General features: G+C 59.9%; 1 protein-coding gene across 3 annotated transcripts in view; it reads left to right on the top strand.

Moving 5' to 3' along the window:
* Nucleotides 1-19230, top strand: part of ZMYND8 (zinc finger MYND-type containing 8) — a 59554-nt gene that overhangs the window by 34548 nt on the left and 5776 nt on the right. For 2 of the 3 annotated variants that reach the window (XM_055137520.1, XM_055137522.1), the window contains exons 10-15: nt 3434-3583; nt 6241-6753; nt 10550-10918; nt 12643-12833; nt 17271-17351; nt 19043-19121. In XM_055137520.1, coding sequence (XP_054993495.1) covers nt 3434-3583; nt 6241-6753; nt 10550-10918; nt 12643-12833; nt 17271-17351; nt 19043-19121 — 1383 coding nt within the window. The remainder of the gene's footprint in view (nt 1-3433; nt 3584-6240; nt 6754-10549; nt 10919-12642; nt 12834-17270; nt 17352-19042; nt 19122-19230) is intronic. The other variant, XM_055137521.1, reaches the window with a different exon arrangement.

Below are 19230 nucleotides of genomic sequence, written 5' to 3'. Positions count from 1 at the left end.
CGGCAGTGCTGGGGATAGAACCAGGGTTATTGCATGCAAGACAAGTACTGTAACCCCACTATGTTACCTCTCTGGCCCTCAGTCATTGCCCTAAAAGCACCACCTCAGGCGAAGTCTTTAGCCGGCACTGTCCCCAGGAGTGCTGAATGACTCCGACTATTCCATCCTGAGCCCTGGTTTCTGGGGCAGAGGTGAGAGCACGGAGCCGGCTCTTACGGGGTCTGGGTTCTTGAGAGGAGACTGCAGTACCCAGGACATAACCAAGATAGTTAATACCGTATCAGAGGCGGGAGGTGGGCCCCCGACAGAGAGCTCAGGGAGGGCCTCTGGGAGGAGGAAGTAGTGGAGCAGAGATTTGACTGATCAGTCAAAGCATGCCAGCCCTGTAACAAGGGAGAACTTTCTAGAAAGAACCAGAAATGTCTCGTCCCTAGCGTCACAGTTTGAGCTGAAGAGGACTCTAGGCAGATAGCGTCTGAGCTCCTGGCTCTGTTGAGAATAGCTGTTCACAGCTGGAAGCAGGTCTGATTTCTCGGGGGATTCTGGGAGACGTTTTTGGGGTTGTCACACTGTCACACTGGGGTAACGTAGAGGGTAACTGCTGGCTTGTGGCTGGTACCGTGCCAGAGACAGACATCGGGTTGTGGCAGGAGAAATTAGCCCTGACTTCAGATGGGGGTGGCCACTAACTAGACTGCCAGGTGGGAAGATCAAAGTTCAGGGAGTCCTGATTGATGGGGAACTTGGATTGTAGTTCTCACACCTGGGGTGGCTGGAGCGGGAGGTTCTGCTGCCATCTAGTGGTTGGAGGTCAGGAGCGCCGCTAAGTATCTGCACAGGATTAGCCCCAGGAGGGAGTTTCTCTGGTCCCAGCAGCAGCGGAGCTGAGGGTCTAGACCCTGGTCTAGAGCTTTTTTTTTTTTTTCTCTCTCTCTTTTTCTTTGGGTCACACCCGGTGATGCACAGGGGTTACTCCTGGCTCTGCACTCAGGAATTATTCCTGGTGGTGCTTAAGGGACAATATGGGATGCTGGGAATCGAACCCGGGTCAGCTGCGTGCAAGGCAAATGCCCTCCCCGCTGTGCTGTGGTTCCAGTCCCCCTGGTCTAGAGCTGAAAGAGCAGAGTGAGGTCCTGGGGTGGTCTCGCACGTAGAGATGAGAAGAGGTGGGCCAGGAGAAAGGGACGAGGGTCGCAGAAATGGCCTCTGGATTGAGTGCCCAGAGTCTGAGAGTGTCAGGGGTCACGATGACGGAGTCTGCCTTTGTGGGGCGTGCTTGCCGGAGTTGACGCCTGTTGGCCGGTTGGACCTGGAGTGTCCCCACTGGTTTGCACCCCCCTCTCGTGTGGATTCTGTGGAAGGGGACTCGCGGGGACAGCAGGGGAGAGGAGGGAGGGCTGGCTTGGCCCAGGCACCTGCCCCATATCTTGTCTGAATGACGGACAGGTCTTCCAGCGAGAAAACCCCCTGCTCCATTTTGGGGTGCCTGGCAGTCCGTACCCTCACAGCCAGGGAGCCGGGGAGGGCTCTGTGTTCAGTGCTCAGAGTGAAGGCCGACACTGCTTCATTAGGGACGAAAGCGCCTGGCCAGAGAACATGAGTGTGGAAATGCTTAAGTGGAAGGGCCTGAGGGTCACGCCTGACCCAGCTGTCTCTGTCCACTCCCCACAGGGACTTGCATCTCCTTCCCCGGTGATTCTTAGCCCAGGCGGTTTTGTCCCTAGCCATCACCTGACAGTTCTGGGGTGTTTGCCTTTTTCTTTTTCTTTTTTTACATCTGGAGGTAAGTTCAGGGCTTACTCCTGTCTCTGTGCTCAGGAATTATTCCTTTTGGACTCGGGGGACCACATGGGATGCCGGGGATCGAACCCGGGTTGGCCGCATGCATGGCAAACACCCTACCCACTATACTATGCCTTTGACTCTTTGACTTGTTTTTTTTTTTTGGTTTTTGGGTCACACCTGGCGATGCACAGGGGTTACTCCTGGCTCTGCACTCAGGAATTACTCCTGGCGGTGCTCAGGGGACCATATGGGATGCTGAGATTTGAACCTGGGTCGGCCGTGTGCAAGGCAAACGCCCTCCCCACTGTGCTATCACTCCAGCCCCTGACTCTTTGACTTCTTTAAAAATTTTAAAAAAAAAATTTATTTATTGTCTTTCAAATATATTTATTTTATTTTTATAAAGTTGTTCACAATAGTTTATTACAGATAATATTCAAACACCAGCCCCACCACCGAGCACCTTCCCACTGCCATCAGAGGAAAGTGTGAAGATTGTTGTATTTCAACAATTATTTCAACACTGGGCAGCACTGGCTGCCCAGTGTTGAGAGCAGCCCTGCAGCCATTTAAGTTCTTATATAAGAAAATACAAGCGTGTATGTTAAAGCCAAACAAATGTGTGCTGCTTTGGGCTAGAGTATAAGAGGTTGTGTGGCCGCATTTGTGGCCGTGCACCCCAGGATATTCTGTGTCACTCTCTTCCGGGAGCTTCATTTCACAGTCCCTGGATCTTGGCCGTTGGTGAGATTACACAGCACTGGGGTCAGTTTGTGGGTGTGACTGCCAAGTTACTGGAAAACTGGGGAGCTGGGTGGAGGGGGCTCAGTCCCGTTCTGAGCGAGCTTGGAGATCTCAGTCACGGGTCCCGCATACCTGGGCTTTTCTGCCGGTTCCCTCATGGGGGAGGCTCGTCTGAGTTTGTTGAGAGTGTCCTTGAGCATGGCTGCAGTTGGGTTTTGGAGGTTTTTGTCTGCTGGGGCTCTGCTTGGGATGGCGGTGGGGGGGAACTCAACCTACCCCCCCCACCGCCTCGGACGAGCCCCAGTGAAGACAGCCTGATGCAGGGTCAGGACGCTCTGATGGCCCCTTGACTTCTGACTTGGAGGGTCTGCCCTGCTGGGGCCCCAGACAGCCATGTGGCTGGGATTGTGTGTTGTAGTGTGTGTGTGTGTGTGTGTGTGTGTGTGTGTGTGTGTGTGTGTGCTGTGTGTGTGTGTGGGGGGGGGTGTGATGTATTTGGAAGTGAAACCTGGATGTCACACACACATACTATCGATAGTACAGCAGGTGGGGTGTTTGCCATGCACGCGGCTGACCTGGGTTCGATCCCCGGCATCCCATAGGGCCTCCCGAGCACTGCCAGGAGTGATTCCTGAGTGCAGAGCCAGGAGTCAGCCCTGAGCATCACCGGGTGTGACCCTGGAGGATGTGTTCAGTGTTGCCTGGTGTTGCGAGCAGCCTGACGACCGTCCAGGACACCTGGAGTGTGTCCCCCTGGCCCTTGTGTCCAGTCAGCGCCGGCCACTGTGCCAACGACACTGTTGACACAAACGCCCTGCCCGCCCCCTCCCTCCCTCCCTCCCTCCCTCCCTCCCTCCCTCCCTCCCTCGTCTCACGCACGCGGCGGCGCCCTCGTGTCTTGCAGACCGGAGCAAAGCCGAGATGGACCTGAAGGAGCTGAGCGAGTCCGTGCAGCAGGCCACGCCCATCCCGCTCGTCTCTCCCAAGCGCCAGATCCGCAGCCACTTCCAGCTGAACCTCGACAAGACCATCGAGAGCTGCAAAGCACAGCTAGGTACGCGCGGGGCTGCCCACACCGCCTGCCGGCACCGCCACCACCACCGCCACCGTCGCCGTGTGTCTAGGGAGACCCTCCCCCGCCCACGCCCAGAACCCGGGGCCACAGGGCGGCAGGATGCCCCCCTGGGTACTGGGCTCTGGGGTCCAGCGTGTGCAACACAACCCCTCGCTCTGCAGACTGGACTGTGTGCCCCCCGCCCCCATACACACACCCTCCCTGCCCCCCAACCCCCACAGCCCTGGCTGCTTCGGTATCTTTCGCCTCTTTCCTCCTTCCTGGCTGCCCGCCTTCACGCTGCTTTCCGGAACCCTGGCCCTGAGACTGAGCTCAGGTGCTGCCTCCTACAGGAAGTCTCCTCTGGTTGCCTTCCCCGTCTGGGGACCGTGTTGCTCCCTAGCACCCTCAGCCCGTTTGTGCTGGGGGATCCCTCCTAGGTAGACTGGAAACTGTTTGAGGGCAGGGAGGGAGGTACCTATGGAGGAATCTGCCCTTCCTGAGGTCCCGGCCCTTGGTCAGGGTAGATGTTCTGGAATGTTGGGCGGGTTTGAGGATAAACCCTTGGTAAATAAGTGGGAGTGGCTGGGTCTTGCGAGCCCCCAGTTCTTGGGAGTGGTGGAGGGCTTCAGGGGAGAATTGTCTTGGTGGGTTTCCTGTTGCGCTCGGACATGGAGGGGGAGGAAACTGTGCAGGCCCGTGTCACGCCCCACCTGGACCCTTCCACGTAACCGGCGGCTTGTTGAGTCTTGGTCTTTGACAAGAACTTCAGTATTTGTCCGCGTAGGAAATGGGCGTCCTCAGTCCCCCGCACGGCGCTGGTCAATGCTGGGCTCAGGGCCCCCGGGGAGGGAAGTCTGCCGTCCGGCTCCCGGTGTGGAAACTGATGCTGTGAGAGGGACTCGGTCGTCCAGAGCCCCCAGCTCGCGGGAGCAGAGGGGCAAGAACAGGACGTAGAGTCCGTGTCCCCTGCTGGTGGCCTGGCTCGCTCGTCTTTCTGGTGTCTGAGCATCAGCGCCGCGAGCCCCGGACCCCAGCATCCCTCCTGACGGGGGCTTTCGTCATTTTACATTTGTCGGATCCGGACCGAGCCTGACGGAGGAGGCAGCTCTGCCCCCTGAAGGATCCTGCTGGTGTCCCGGGCTGTGGGGTGCCCGTTGCGCCCCCCCCACCCCCGACATGGGGGTCTGGGCCAGGCCGTGACCCCTCTTGGCGGTCCTGGTGTTCAGGTGTGAAAGTCAGTGTGTTCGGGAGAGCAGAACTGTGACCAGCCCCCGGTGCTGGCGGTCCCGAGAGGGGACGGAGCCCGGGGGAGAGTCCCGCGCTCGCCCTCTTCCGTGGATGAGTCCCGGCGGGTTTGTCTTCTCCCCTTTTCTCTCGAGCCTTGGAAATATACGCTCCTCCTGACCCCACTGTAAATACACGGACAGAGGAGACGCTGGCCGGAGCCCACATGGGTGCAGAGGGAGGGCGCGACCCTGCCCACCAGGGGGGCCTGCGGTTCGCCGTGGTTCTGGACGGCCCAGTGCTTCTCCGCTCTCGGCGTCAACCCACGTCGGTCTCTGTGCAAAATTCCCCTGATTTGGGAGTCAGGCCATAAGCTGCCCATCATTAAAAAGAACCCCGAGGGACAGCATAGCGATAGCACAGCGGGGAGGGCGTTTGCCTTACACGCGGCCGACCTAGGTTCAATCCCCGGCATCCCATAGGGTCCCCCAAGCACCGCCAGGAGTAATTCCTGAGTGCAGAGCCAGGAGTAACCCCTGAGCAACGCTGGGTGTGATCCAAAAAAAAAAAAAAGCAAAAATAAAGTAAAAAGAACCCCGAAAGGCAGCACATTCCCTATGTCTCAGACTCCTGCTGCCACTCTAAGCACATGTGTTCGGTGGCCAGAGCTGAGGACAGCTGGTGAGTTGGTGGCCTCTCCTTTGAGGCCTGGACTTGCTTCTCTCTCTCCCACAGACACAGAGGCTTAGCGGGATGGGGTGTTGGGAGCTGTCGGGCATCTGGGATTCAGCCTGGGTCGGCTTTGTGGCCTGACAGATGATCCTCTGGGACCTTCTTTCAGTCCGGCCCCTGGGCCAGTTAACGACTCCTGCCAATCCATACTTGTTCTGATTCACCGTCGGGGTTGGCACGGTTGCCCGCCAGGCCCCCTGAAGCTGCCCGTGGGTTTTCTTCTTCTATTTTTTTTTTTCTTTTTGGGTCACACCCAACAGTGCACAGGGGTTACTCCTGGCTCTGCACTCAGGAATTACTCCTGGCGGTGCTCGGGACCATATGGGATGCTGGGAATCGAACCCAGGTTGGCCGCGTGCAAGGCAAATGCCCCTCCCCGCTGTGCTATCGCTCCAGCCCCTGCCCGTGTTTTTTCATCGGTGCCTTTTCTGGGTGTCAGTCCCCGAAGCCCTCTCCTATCCCAAGTTCTCTTTTTTCTGGCACGGCCAGTTGCGATGTCGAGGTTTCTCGCCCCACCGAGGCAGTCTGACGATGCTGTTTGCAGTGGGTTTGGGTTTTGTTTGTTTGGTTGGTTTTTAATCCCGGCAGTTGGCGTGGGGGAAAAAAGAAAAAAAAAAAACACCCAAATGTTTGCGTCCTGGGTTCCTGCCCTGTGTCTTGTGACTCCGCCACATGCCGGGTTTTCTGTTTGAATTTAGGCATCAATGAGATCTCGGAAGACGTGTACACGGCCGTGGAGCAGAGCGACTCTGAGGACTCGGAGAAGTCCGAGAGTAGCGAGAGCGAGTACGTCAGCGACGACGAGCAGAAGGCCAAGAACGAGCCGGAGGAGCCAGACGCCAAGGAGGGCGGCCGCCCGGACAAGGAGCCGCCGGCAGGCCCGAAGAAGCCCAAGCCGGCGGACCCCGCGGAGGCAAAGGAAGAGCTGAAAGGCGCCTCGCCGGCCAGCGAGAAGGCAGACTCGGACCCCCCAGCCAAGGAGAAGGCCAGCCCCCAGCCCGAGAAGGAGTTTGCGGACAAAGCCAAACCCTCGCCCCACCCCGCCAAGGACAAGCTGAAGGGCAAGGACGAGCCGGACGCCGCCACCGTGCACCTGGGCCTGGACTCCGACTCCGAGAGCGAACTGGTCATAGATCTGGGCGAAGACCAGACGGGGCGGGAGGGGCGGAAAAATAAGAAGGACCCCAAAGAGCCGTCCCCCTCGCAGGATGGTAAGTGGGGGCGCGGCTCCCTGTGTCTTATTCCGGTTCAGGGTCTCCCCTCACCTCTGCCCGTGACCGGAGTTGGTTGATGGTAGCGCCCAGGGCTAGAGGCTCATTGTGGAACAGGCACGGGGGGCGGGGGGCATGTCTGCCCTGGCCTCCTTCCTAGGCTCAGAAGCAGAATGGTCAGCGAGAGCCTCTGGCCGACAAGTGCCGTGCGTCCCCGCCACGCCTCCTGTAAGCTCACTCTCGGCTCTCACGGAGTCCCCCTCCTCCCCTCCCCTCCCCTGCCGGGCCTCTCCCGGGCCACTGGCTTCCTAGAGTGGAAGACCCCTTTGGGTGTGTTTGGGGTTTTGGGGGGGTGGGGGGTGGCTCCCCCATTCCCCGTCTTGCAGTAGACACATTCTGTCCCATCTGGATTTCACTTGGCATGAGTTCTGGATTTCTCTACCTGGACACTTGACTTTTTTTTTGCTTTTTGGGTCACACCCGGTGATGCTCAGGGGTAACTCATGGCTCTGCACTCAGGAATTACTCATGGCAGTGCTCAGGGGACCATATGGGATGCTGGGATTCGAACCCGGGTCGGCCGCGTGCAAGGCAAACTCCCTCCCCGCTGTGCTATTGCTCCAGCCCCGACACTTGACCTTTTTTGAACTGGACAGTTCCTTGTCCTGGGCTTGGGTGGATGTTAGCTCCTCCCCCAGCCCCCACCCCCACCCCGTGGCAATTTAAAAAAAATTTCTGTGGCGGGGAGTGCGAGGGGGGGGGGAGTGGAGGGTTAAAAAAATTGGCCCATCGCCTTGGCTGTGTTACAGGCACAGCCTCCGTGCCTCGGCAGAACTCTCCAGAAAAGGGCTCTGTGGGATCTGAAGGGCGTCTTTCCCGAGATCGAGCTGTCAGCACATTTTTCACTTGGTCTTGTAGGTGGGAGTGGAGGAGAGTCTGGAGACCCCCCAGGGCGGATCCTGAGGGGTCCACCGGGGAGCTGGGGGGGAGGGGAGAAGAGTAGGTGAGAAGGACTGGAACCCTCCCCCGCTGCCACCCCGAACTGCATCCCTAAGGGGACAGGACCACCCGCACCCCCCTCTGAGACTCCCGCCTCCAGTAGCATCGGTTCACCCATAGGCCACTGAGCACTGTGACAGGGTGATTTGGGGGCGGGCAGGCTCGGTTTTCCCAGGGATGGTCTGGGGGCTGGGCTCTGGCTCGGTGTCAGACCCGGTGGGCGTGCACCTAGTCAGTGTCCTTCTCCCCTGGCCCCCGAGTGTGGACGTCGAGGTGGGCTTTGCGGAGTGTGTGTGCTGGCCCCTGTGCCCGGTGGCTGGCCGGGCTGTTGCCCAGAGTCGCAGGCTGGGAGCACCTGGGTTCTGAGCCCAGAGGGCGGGAGCTCCGGTAGTGGAGGCCCGGCACCGCTTACCCCGTGGCCCCGGAGGCCAGGCGGCCTCACACGCGGGGCTTTGGTACTGTCCTTTGCTCTCTGAGCTTCTGACCTAGTGACACTGCCAGAAGGTGGCCGGCTCTGGGCCCCGGCACGGTAGGACAGCGGGGAGGGCGTTTTCCTTGCGTGCGGCCGACCCGGGTTTGATTCCCAGCGTCCCATGTGGTTTGCCTGAGCACCGCCAGGAGTCATTCCTGAGTGGAGGATCAGGAGAGGGACTCCTGAGCACTGCCAGGTGAGACCACAGAAGCCGAAACACAAACGGCAGCCCTTTCTGCGGGGGTGAGAGGAGACGTGATGTTCTCATCGTTGTTCATGATTGTTCAGAATTTCTGAGACAGTGGAATTCTGTACAACTCTCTCCCCTCCCCCCAAAGCCAGCAGAAAGGAGGGAGATGCTTTCTGTCTGTGGCAGGGGTGACCTGGGCAAGTTACTCAAGAATAGGGGATATTGGGGGCCAGAGAGATACCATAGTGGGCAGGGCACTTTTTTTTTCTTTTTGGGTCACACCCGGTGATGCACAGGGGTTACTCCTGGCTCTGCACTCAGGAATTACTCCTGGCAGTGCTCAGGGGACCATATGGGATGCTGGGAATCGAACCCGGGTCGGCCGTGTGCAAGGCAAACAATCGCTATCACTCCAGCCCCAGAGGGCACTTGCTTTGTACGAGGCCAACCCGGGTTCCATCCCCTGCATCCCGTATGGTCCCTGGAGCGTCACCAGGAGTGATTCCTGAGTGCGGAAGCAAGGGGACTCCTGAGCATGGCTGTGCGTGACCTCAACCTCTCCAGCCCCCAGGCCCAATAACAGATATATATATTTTTTAAACACTTTCTTTTTTTCTTTTTGGGTCACACCTGGCAATGCACAGGGGTTACTCCTGGCTCTGCACTCAGAAATTACTCCTGGCGGTGCTCAGGGTACCATATGGGATGCTGGGAATCGAACCCGGGTTGGCTGCGTGCAAGGCAAATGCCCTAACGGATGTTTCGAGGGGGCCGCTTAGCAGGAGGGGGGCGTGCATTTGGAGGCACTTCCTGCAGGCTCGGAGCCTGCCCTGGGATCTTGTCCTTCTGGTGGGGGGGAGCCCACGGGTCAGCTGCGGTGTCCCTCTTTCCCCCGAGGGCCAGGGAGGGGCATGGTGCTGAGGCGGGCGGGGTCCTGCCGTGGGCCAAAGCCCCTTGGTGCCCCACATCCTGCCTCACCAGGAACTTGGCTCCTCTGCCCCGGGCAGTGCAGGAAGCCGGGGGTCGTGACGGCCACGGTCCCCCCACACCGCAGGGAGGTCAGCGAGTCGTTTCACCTCACGGTCACGTGTCTCCCGAGCACAGCTTCCGGGACCCCCAGGTCACCCTCATGGAAAGGGAATCTGATGTCAGGGGGCCAGGGCACCTGAGGCATCACCCCCCACCCCCTTTGCTGTTTTTACAAACAAGCCCCCACAGGGCCTCGCCCTCTGCCTGCTCGGAGCTTCTGGTCTAACCTGCCTCGCAGCTGTCTTGCTGCCTTGCTGCCGTCCAGGCGCTCCTGTCTCGCATTGCCCTTCGGGGCTCCCCCCTCCCCCCATCCCCCCACCCCACCCTGCACTCTTGGCCCAGCGCTGCCCCGAACCCCTCCCTCACCCCGTAGTTGTCTTGCTATCTGCACTGACGGATGTTTCTGGATGAACGTCCCAGAGTCAGGAAGGTTCTGGAGCCCAGACTGCCGCTGACCCCCGCACCCCCCAGAGTTTATCACGACGGAATCAGGAGGGACTAACAGGATCAGTTACTCTCTGGGGGTGCTTTCATCTGACTTGCTCTCGGGGGGCGCCCTGGGGAAGCCGTTGGATGCTTGGGGGTACAAAGGCTTTTTCTTAAGCTGTGGAGTGGCTTTGGCTTGGGTCAGCCACGAGTGACCTGGAGCCTGGTGAGGCCAGACCCTGGTCCTCCCTGTCCACTCGCAGGCCGGTGGCTTGACGGTAGGGCCAGGGTTGGCTCAGGCTGTCTGTCTTTCCTGGGGCACTTAATAGGGTCAGCTGAGGGTCACTCTGCCCTCGGAGGGGCGGGCAGGGCCCATGTCTGGTGCTGGACAGGTGGGTCTGGTCAGGCGGGGTCTTGCAGTGGGATGAACCCCCCCTTCACCCCACATCCTGTCTCGCTGGGAACTTGGCCTCACTGTCTCGGGCAGCTCAGGAGGGTCTCAGGGAGGGGGGCCGTACCCCGAAGTGAAGGTGTCCCTGCGGGGCTGGACGGGTCCCTGGCGGTGCCCCCCCCGCCCCCCGCCCCCCGGTCAGGTTCCCCCGACTTGGCGAACGTGGAGAGATGGTGTGGCCGGGCCGAGTCCAATGCAGTGTCTGTTCTGTTTCACGCGTCGGTTCTAGCCGTGGCCAAAGCGCCACCGTCCACAGCGGCGGGCAGCCTGTCTCCCCCGGAAACGCCCGTCCTCACCCGATCCGCCTCCCAAACGCCCACGGCTGGGGTCACCGCCACCACCAGCACCACGTCCACGGTCACGGCCCCGGCGGCCGCCGCCACAGGGAGCCCGGTGAAAAAGCAGAGGCCGCTCTTGCCGAAGGAGACTGCCCCGGCCGTGCAGCGGGTCGTGTGGAACTCATCAAGTAAGTTTCAAACGTCCTCCCAAAAGTGGCACATGCAGAAGATGCAGCGCCAGCCGCCGCCGCAGCCGCCGCCACCGCAGCCGCCTCTGTCTTCCCAGGGGACGAGATACCAGACCAGACAGGCTGTGAAAGGTATCCGCCGCCCCCCGCCCCGCGGCACGCGCCCCGTCGGCCTCTCCGGCGGGACAGACAACAGACATTGTTCTTTCTTTTTTTTTTCTTTTTTTCTTTTTCAGTTCCCGTTTATTTTCCGGCCTCCCAAGGCCTTTCCATGTCCCAAGTGGCCCTTGACACCTTCCATTTGGCTTTTTGTTGTTTCTTTTTCTTGGAAATTGTTTGGCCACTTGAGGATTTTTTTTTAATTTCATTTAAAAAAAAAATTTTTGGTCGTGTACGGAACCCTCTGGGCCTAGACGGTCCCTCCGAGAGGGGCCGGGTGCTTGCAGCACTGTCTGTCGTCCCAGCGGATGCTCCATTTCATGCATCTCCGGTTCTTAGCTGCCACGGTGACACAGACACACACACTTGACGCACGTGTGCATATATAGTGATTGATACGTATATATGAGGCCAGTAAAAAAAAAAAGGTGATGACTTCCTTTTTTCTTTTTCTTTTTTTCCCCTTTTTTTCTATTTTAAGAGCATAGACCTGGTACCATGCTTGCCTCTTTCCCACCACCCGCATGTTTTGGAGGTCTCTGCTTGTCCGTGCTTAGAGTGCCCCCTCACCCCTGTGGACTGCTGCGTAGTACTCCCCCCAGGGACGAGCACAGGCTGCTTCCGGTCTTGCCCGGTGTGAGCGGGGCTGCACTGAATAACGTTCGCGTCTGTCTTCCACGCGTGTGCTCGGACGTCTGGGCACGCGTGTGGGAGGTTTGCCGAGGGGGCCGTTGGCACTCAGCGTTCCCGTGGTACCTTGGGATCTCCCTCCTGCCGCTGTGTCGGGGGCTCCCTCCAGAACCAGGGGAGGCGGATGACACAGAGCTAAGGGTGTGGGCCCTGCCACCAGCTCTCGGACACCTGCATCTGGATCCCGGAAGGGGCCCCTGGCGTGGCCCCACCCCGTAGCCAGTGCCCCGCGTGCGTGGACGATTCGGGATGTAACATGCAGAGGGAGCCAGGACCGACCTGGCCTCCAGCGGGCCCCGGGGAAGGTTGGCAGGAGGGGGGCCAGGCTTGGTCAGCCAGGCAGGGCCAGGCAGGGGCCATCGGCTGGGGTGAGTCTGTTTCCCCCCACCAGCCTCCCGGACATTGCGAGTCTCCCGCAGAGAGGTCTTAAGGGCCCGTGTTGGTTCTAGTTACCGGTTCCCAGGGGCGGCCCAGGCGGGCGGGAACTGGGCGGTGGCAGAACCTACCCAGAAGGCAGCGTGCTGCCCTAGAGCAGGTCCAGCTCGGACAGGGAGGGGCCTGGTGTCCCTGGGCTGGACGCCGCCAGGCAGGGCTGGGGGGGCTGAGCTCAGGCCCAGCCAGCAGTGCTGGGGGACCTCGTGGTGCCAGAACAAAGCCGGGACTCCAGCCCTTTCATCCATGTCCCTTGCTGAGACTGGGCGTGTCGGGGAGAAGATCGGGGTGAGCGAGGAGACGGCGGAAGGGGGCTAGAAATGGGGGAAGCGGCTGGTTCGTGGCGTCTCCCTGGGTCTGCTGATGGGGTCCCCGGGGGGAGGGGACCAGCCCTGTTTCCGGGTGTCGGGAAGAGCCAGAGCCGGAGGGCGGGGGGTGGGGTGGCCCTGGGGGTGGCGGATGCAGAGTGGGTGCTGTGTGTGCCCGCCCCGGTGGGCTCTGCCCACCCCCGGGGGCTTCGAGCTGGGGCGGCCCCTCCCCCCGCAGAGGGCTGAGGGCGCCTCTTGCCCCCCCAGCTGTCCAGCAGAAGGAGATCACGCAGAGCCCGTCCACCTCCACCATCACCTTGGTGACCAGCACGCAGCCGTCCTCCCTGGTCACCAGCTCTGGGGGCACCAGCACCCTGGCCTCCTCGGTCAGCGCCGACCTCCCCATCGCCACCGCCTCCGCCGACGTCGCTGCGGACATTGCGAAGTATACCAGCAAGGTGAGGGCCCCCGGGAGCCCCCCGCGGCGACCTTGCAGGCTTTTGGCAGGGGGAAGGATGCTCGATCTCCTTTGGGGGGGATGTCGGGGGCTCAGGGCTGACTCCTGGCTCTGTGCTCAGGGATCACGTCTAGTGGTGCTCAGGGACCGTATTATGGGGTGCCGGGGATCGAACCGGGGTCAGCCTCGTGCACGCCAACTGCCCCACCTGCTGTGCTGTCTCCTCAGACCCCCGGTCTGCGCTGAGGACGCCTGAGGCACCAGAGTCTTCACTTGGGGCTTGCTGGGTCTTAGCGGAGTGGTCCAGGCTGGTGGGGGTGATGTCCCGAGCACACGGGGTGGGGGGGCTTCTGACAGAGACACCAGACCTGGGCGTGACTGCAGGCAAGACTGTCCCTGCCCGAGAAGAAGGGCCAAGGGGTTGGTTTGGATTTCGCATTCGGGGACCACAGAAGGGACCGATGGAAACCCAGGGCTTGCAGACTCCATCCCTGTCCCCACCCGCAGCCCCCAGCCCCGAGAAAGCAGCGTGGACTGGCCTGGCCGGCCCCTCCACCCCCACCTCTGTGCCCTGCTGTGGCCCCCTCAGCACTTTGCTTCTGCCGGGCACTTGCAGTGCGTCCGTCCGTGGCACGGTCGGCTGTCGTTCTGCCCTCACTGCCGCTTGTGTGTGTGCAGGGCACTCGCCAGTGGGACTGGATTGTCAAGCGAGTCACCGAAATGCCAGTTCCCAGGGCTGGATGTGTCTGATCTGCCCTCGGCAGGCGCCTGTCCTGGGACTCTGTGATCATAGCAGCGAGACTCGCCCTGGGCTGGAGGCTTAAGCCACGTAGCCCGTGGTGGTCGGTTCCCTCTCTGAGCCACAGGGCTTCCACTGAGGCAGGTGCCAGGTGCCAGGTGTGCAGGGACAGCAGGGCCGGTGGTGGCAAACCATCGTTCCCAGAATCCCCATGTTGCCCGCTGGGTAGTTGCTTTATTTCATTGTTCGAGGCAGAATCATTTGTGTTCGGGATGGGATGAAAGTGACCTTTTTTGGGGGGGAGGGGGGGTATCTGAAATAGGATTTTATTTACTTTTTTTTTAGTGACAAATTTTATTTTTAAGTTTTTAAAAAAGTTTTCTAGAGGGACTGGAGCGATAGCACAGTGGGTAGGGCGTTTGCGCTGACCCGGGTTCGATTCCCAGCATCCCCTCGGGGTCCCTGAGCACTGCCTGGAGTAATTCCTGAGTGTATGAGCCAGGAGCCACCCCTGTGCATCGGCTGGGTGTGACCCAAAAAGAAAAAAAAAGTTTTCTAGAAAATTAGTTGATGTGGATGTTGCTCTGTCTGACCGCAGGGCTGTTAAGTCCTTGTTTAAGAATTTACGGGGGCTGGAGTAATAGCACAGCAGGTAGGGTGTTTGCCTTGTACACGGCCAACCCGGGTTCGATTCCCAGCATCCCATATGGTCCCTCATGCTCTGCCAGAAGTAATTCCTGAGTGCGTGAGCCAGGAGTAATCCCTGTGCATTGCTGGGTGTGACCCCCCAAAAAAAGGGAATTTATTAAGCTGCTGTTACTTTCGGGGGTGTTGCGTGGTCCAGAGACTGTAGGATCTATGATCCGGGACAATGGGGTGACGTGGTGATGGCTGTGAGAGGTCGGCTTAGCTGCCAGGGTGTCCAGAATTACGGGGAGTTGACGGGGGAGACGGGAGGAGCTACTCACCCCAATTCCGGGGGGGGGGGGAACACCTGAGTTCTCAGTTCTTGGCCTGGGCTCTGGGTACCTGAAATGGTTCCCAGGTTGGCGTCTCTGCAGAGAATATTCGTGAAGCAGTGGAACAGGCAGTTATCGTTTTTCTTGTCTGTGAGATTTTGTTCAGTTTTTTTTTTTTTTTTTTGCATTTTGGGTCACACCCGGTGATGCTCAGGGGTCACTCTTGGCTCTGCACTCAGAAATCACCCCTGGCGGTGCTCGGGGGACCCTATGGGATGCTGGGAATTGAACCCGGGTCGGCCGCGTGCAAGGCAGACGCCCTCCCCGCTGTGCTATCACTCCAGCCCCTTGTAGTCTCTGCGCCCGCCTTGGCTGTGGCTGCCGGGCCAAGCCCCCCAGGCCAGGGCTGGCCTTGCGGGGTGGCTTAGGCCGGGAGTGTGGCCGGCCTGGCCTCGGACACTGGCTAGGTCAGGTGCTGGCCAGGCTGAGCTACCCTCGGAAGACCTTCCGGGGCGGGTGGGCGCCGTCCGTGGGCACCTGCTCTGGCCTTGGCTGCCCGCTGGCTCCGCCCACAGCAGAGCCAGAGCCTGGCCGGGACAGAGCCCCGGGGATGGGGTCTGTCGCCCCCCATTGCGGCTCTGAGACTGGTGGCCATGCGCACTGCCCGCTGTGCTGGCCAGGAGCTGACCGCGGCCTGCTCTGCCCCGGGAGTCTCGGGGTCCTGCCCGGCGGGGCACAGCACCCCTGCACCTCACAGGGGGGTGCCTTGTTGGCGGGCATCCCGCAGGGACACAGACTGAGCACCAGCTTCCCCCCCTGCTGGTGGCACTGTGCTCTGAGCACCCAGTGCACGGACTCAGTCTTCAGCACCGCACCTGCACACACCTATGTCTGGGTGAGGAAACTGAGGCCTCATAGCCAGAGAGATGGCACGGTGGGGCGGGCGCCTGCCCCGCACGCAGCTGGCCCGGGTCTGAACCCTGGCACCACGTCCCCTGAGAACAGAGCCCGAAGCAAACCCTGGGCACCACTTCGGTGTGGACCGAAACCATTTTAAAAAAGCAAGAGGAACTGAGGCCCACTGAGGGGGACCCTCTGGTGTTTGGGTCAGAGCCAGTTAGCACTGGCAGAGATACTGCCGGGCCGGAGAGGGAAGCGGTGTTTTTTGTTTGTCTTTTTATTTTTTGTAATTCTGGCACCATTGTTGTATTACCGCATAAAAGCTCAGCGGTGCCCGAGCACCACAGCCTGTGTGAACACGGTCTATCTGCTGTGTTAACTCCCACACCTCAGAGGCCGGTTCTGTACTCGAGGACCCCCGCAAGGCTCACCGTCCTGCCTAGCCCCCCGCTAGCCAGGGGTGGGTTTTACAGACGAAAGGCTTGTTTTTGTTAAATTTAGTTCCTGTTTGTTTTCTCTGGACTGGATCGATAGCACAGCAGGTAGGGCATTTGCCTTGCGCACAGCTGACCCGGGTTCGATTCCTCCACCCCTCTCGGAGAGCCCGGCAAGCTACCGAGAGTATCCCGCCCACACGGCAGAGCCTGGCAAGCTCCCCATGGTGCATTCGATATGCCAAAACCAGTAACAAGTCTCACAATGGAGACGTTACTGGTGCCCGCTCGAGCAAATCGATAAACAGTGGATCAACAGTGCAGTGCAGTGTTTATTTTCTCTGTTGACCACTTGGGAGCAAAATGGCATTTGTCTTTTTTTTACCCCATCTGACTTACTTCATTAAGCAGGATACCCTCTCAGTCTTTCCTTGTGGGAAATAGCAGGATTTCATCTTCTTAACAGAGTAGTATTCCTTTGCCCATAATTGTACCACAGTGCTATCCCCTCCAGCTCCCCCCCACCTCCCCTCCCCACCTCCTCTCCTCTCCCCACCTCCCCTCCCCTCTCCTCCCCACACCTCCTCCCCTTCCCTTCTGCCTCCCTTCTTCCTTTCTTTCCCTCCCCTCCCTTCCCCTCCCCTCCCCGCCCATCCTGGGTGGACAGCACCCAGGGGTGCCTAGGGATTGTTCCTGGCCCAGTGCCGGGGGAATCCTCGTGGGCTGGGGATAGACAATCCTGGTCACGCTGCGGCCCATCTAGCTCACTCCGGCCTCTGAGTTATTTATTTTTTTCCTTTCTGGGCCACACCCGGCGATGCTCAGGGGTTACTCCTGGTTCTGCACTCAGGAATTACTCCTGGCGGTGCTTGGGGGACCTTATGGGATGCTGGGGATTGAACCTGGGTCAGCCGCTTGCAAGGCAAACGCCCTACCTGCTGTGTTAGCTCTCTGACCCCAATTCAATTTTATTTTTATAAACTCATAAAATTTCATGAGTTTTTATTATACTCAGTGTTCCACCACCACCAGTCCCACCACCATCCCACCTTCCCACCACCGTTATTTCATGTGTTCTCACCACCCCCCACATCTGCCCCTAATTTATTTGCTATAGCTTGAGAATCCACTAAACATGATCCGAAAAAGGTTCTCCAGGGGAAAGTGTGTGAAGATTGTTGTGTCTCGCCCTGGAGCCTTGAGGCCCTCGTGGAAGAGATCACTAATGTGCTGTCGTCCGTTTTCTTTCGTGAAAAAGAGATAGAGATGATTCTGGAGGCCGAGGCAGGGACCAAATGTCTAATTTCACCTGGGGGTCTCCGGGCCAGTGAGACGGAGTTGGGGGCCCGCGTCGTCTGGGCAGACCCCGGGTGGGGTGGCCTCATGGCGTCTCTTTGTCCTTCCAGATGATGGACGCCATCAAGGGCACGATGACGGAAATCTACAACGACCTCTCCAAGAACACGACCGGAAGCACCATCGCCGAGGTCAGCCCAGACGCCCACCCAGGCTTTGCTGAGCGTTTTCCTGGCCGCTCTAAGGGGGCGCCCCGGAGCAGGGGTCCTGGCACTGTCCGGGGGTGGGGGTGGGGGTAGTGTTTCTTCTCCCAGCCCCCAGGGGTGCCCACGGCTGCGTCCGGTGCTCGTGTTAGCCGCAGTGAACCCTAAAGCCTGTCTCGCCACTCCTGTAAAGTGGGTCCCGTGATCCTTCCCTCCGAGTGGACATGTGGAGCCAGTCTCCAGAGTCTCCACGCGTCATGCTGACCCTAGGGGCTGGTGTGGTGGTGACCACGTTAGGAATAGCCTCCCTGGATGTCTGGTGGCCAGTGGCTGGGGGTGGCCAGGGGCGTAGGTAGCCCTGGGGTTCCGGGGTGCATGTGTGTGTGGGTGGGGAGGGGGGAAGTCAGTGTCCATGGTGGTGAAGAGCCAAGACTGCTGGACACTACTGTGACCGCTCATGACCAGGTAGAGTCTCCTGTGAAGAAGAGGGAATGTGGGGCTGGAGCGATAGCACAGCGGGGAGGGCGTTTGCCTTGCACGTGGCCGACCCGGCTTCGATTCCCAGCATCCCATAGGGTCCCCCGAGCACCACCAGGAGTAATTCCTGAGTGCAGGGCCAAGAGTGACCCCTGAGCATCGCCGGATGTGGCCTGAAAAACAAAAAACAAAAAAAAAAAGAAGAGGGACTGTTCTAGAAGGAGGCCTGCTCCCCTCCAGAGTGAATGCTGTTTAAAAACATTACGGTTGGGTCCGTTGGAGTCCTCGGCCTCCTCTGTTTGCCAGGATGTCAGATACGACCCCGTTCTTGCGGGGTCACGTGTGCCGAGCCATGTACTGACTTGATGGCTCCGGCCAGAGATGCTGAGGTCGGGGGTGCCCCCGGTGCAGGATGGAACTGGGGTGCACTGCCAGACGTGCACGCATCCCCTAGTTTCCGAAGGGAGTAAGGCTCTGCGAGCCTCCCCCCTCCCCCGCCAACAGCTGCCGGCCTTTCTGGATTCTTCGGGCTCCTGGCCCGTGGCTGGTGGTGCTGGTGCCCATTCTCTGGGGAACGGCCCCGGCATCGGGGGCAGTGGGGAGGGGGTGGTCAGCAGAAGCCCTGACACCCACCTGCTCTCATAGCACCCCCCGTTGTGACCACCCAGAATGTCCCCGGACGGGGTCACCTCGTGAAGGACGAGTGCCAGACAGGATGCCCGAGGGGACAGCAGTGCCATCTCATCCCTCCCCTCCACCCCGAGAAACACCTGTTGGTTTTCAGAGCGGGTTGGAATTTCAGCTGAAGGCGTTTGTGGTCCCACCTCAAATGTCAGAGGAAGCCACCTGTGCTTTCCCTCGGGTCCTCATCGAGCCATTCAGAGGGTCGTGTTCGTCGTGGTCATTCTGTGTCGCAGGCCACACTCAGCTGTGCCCGGGCGTGTGCCCCCGGCCCCGGCTTGGTGCTGGAGGGTTGCTCCCTGCCCAGGGGAAACGGGTCCCCGTCGCACAGGGAGTGCCCCCCTCCCCCCCTACTCTGCAGACCAGATTATTTATCCCGGAAACCGCTGCCTGTTGGGGCCCCCTTGCTTTTGGGGTCCTTGGAACAGGGAGGGGGGCCCTGGGCGTAAGCTACCTGTGGCGCCTGGCTCCCCCCAACCCTCCCGGACCCTCCACTGAGGTGTTCGCCTTGTGTCCTTCAGATCCGCAGGCTGAGGATCGAGATCGAGAAGCTGCAGTGGCTGCACCAGCAGGAGCTTTCAGAGATGAAACACAACCTGGGTGAGGCCCGCGGGGCCCCGGGGTCGCGCCTCCCGGGGACCCTCCTTCCCCTTTGTGAGAGGGGAGCGAGCGAGCGAGCGGGAGCCCCGGGCACAGGGGCACCAGCTCT

This window comes from Sorex araneus, chromosome 5, assembly GCF_027595985.1.
Source record: "Sorex araneus isolate mSorAra2 chromosome 5, mSorAra2.pri, whole genome shotgun sequence".
Lineage (NCBI taxonomy): Eukaryota > Metazoa > Chordata > Mammalia > Eulipotyphla > Soricidae > Sorex > Sorex araneus.
Note: the sequence above shows the minus strand (reverse complement) of the source record. Positions and strands in the feature narration are given on the sequence as shown.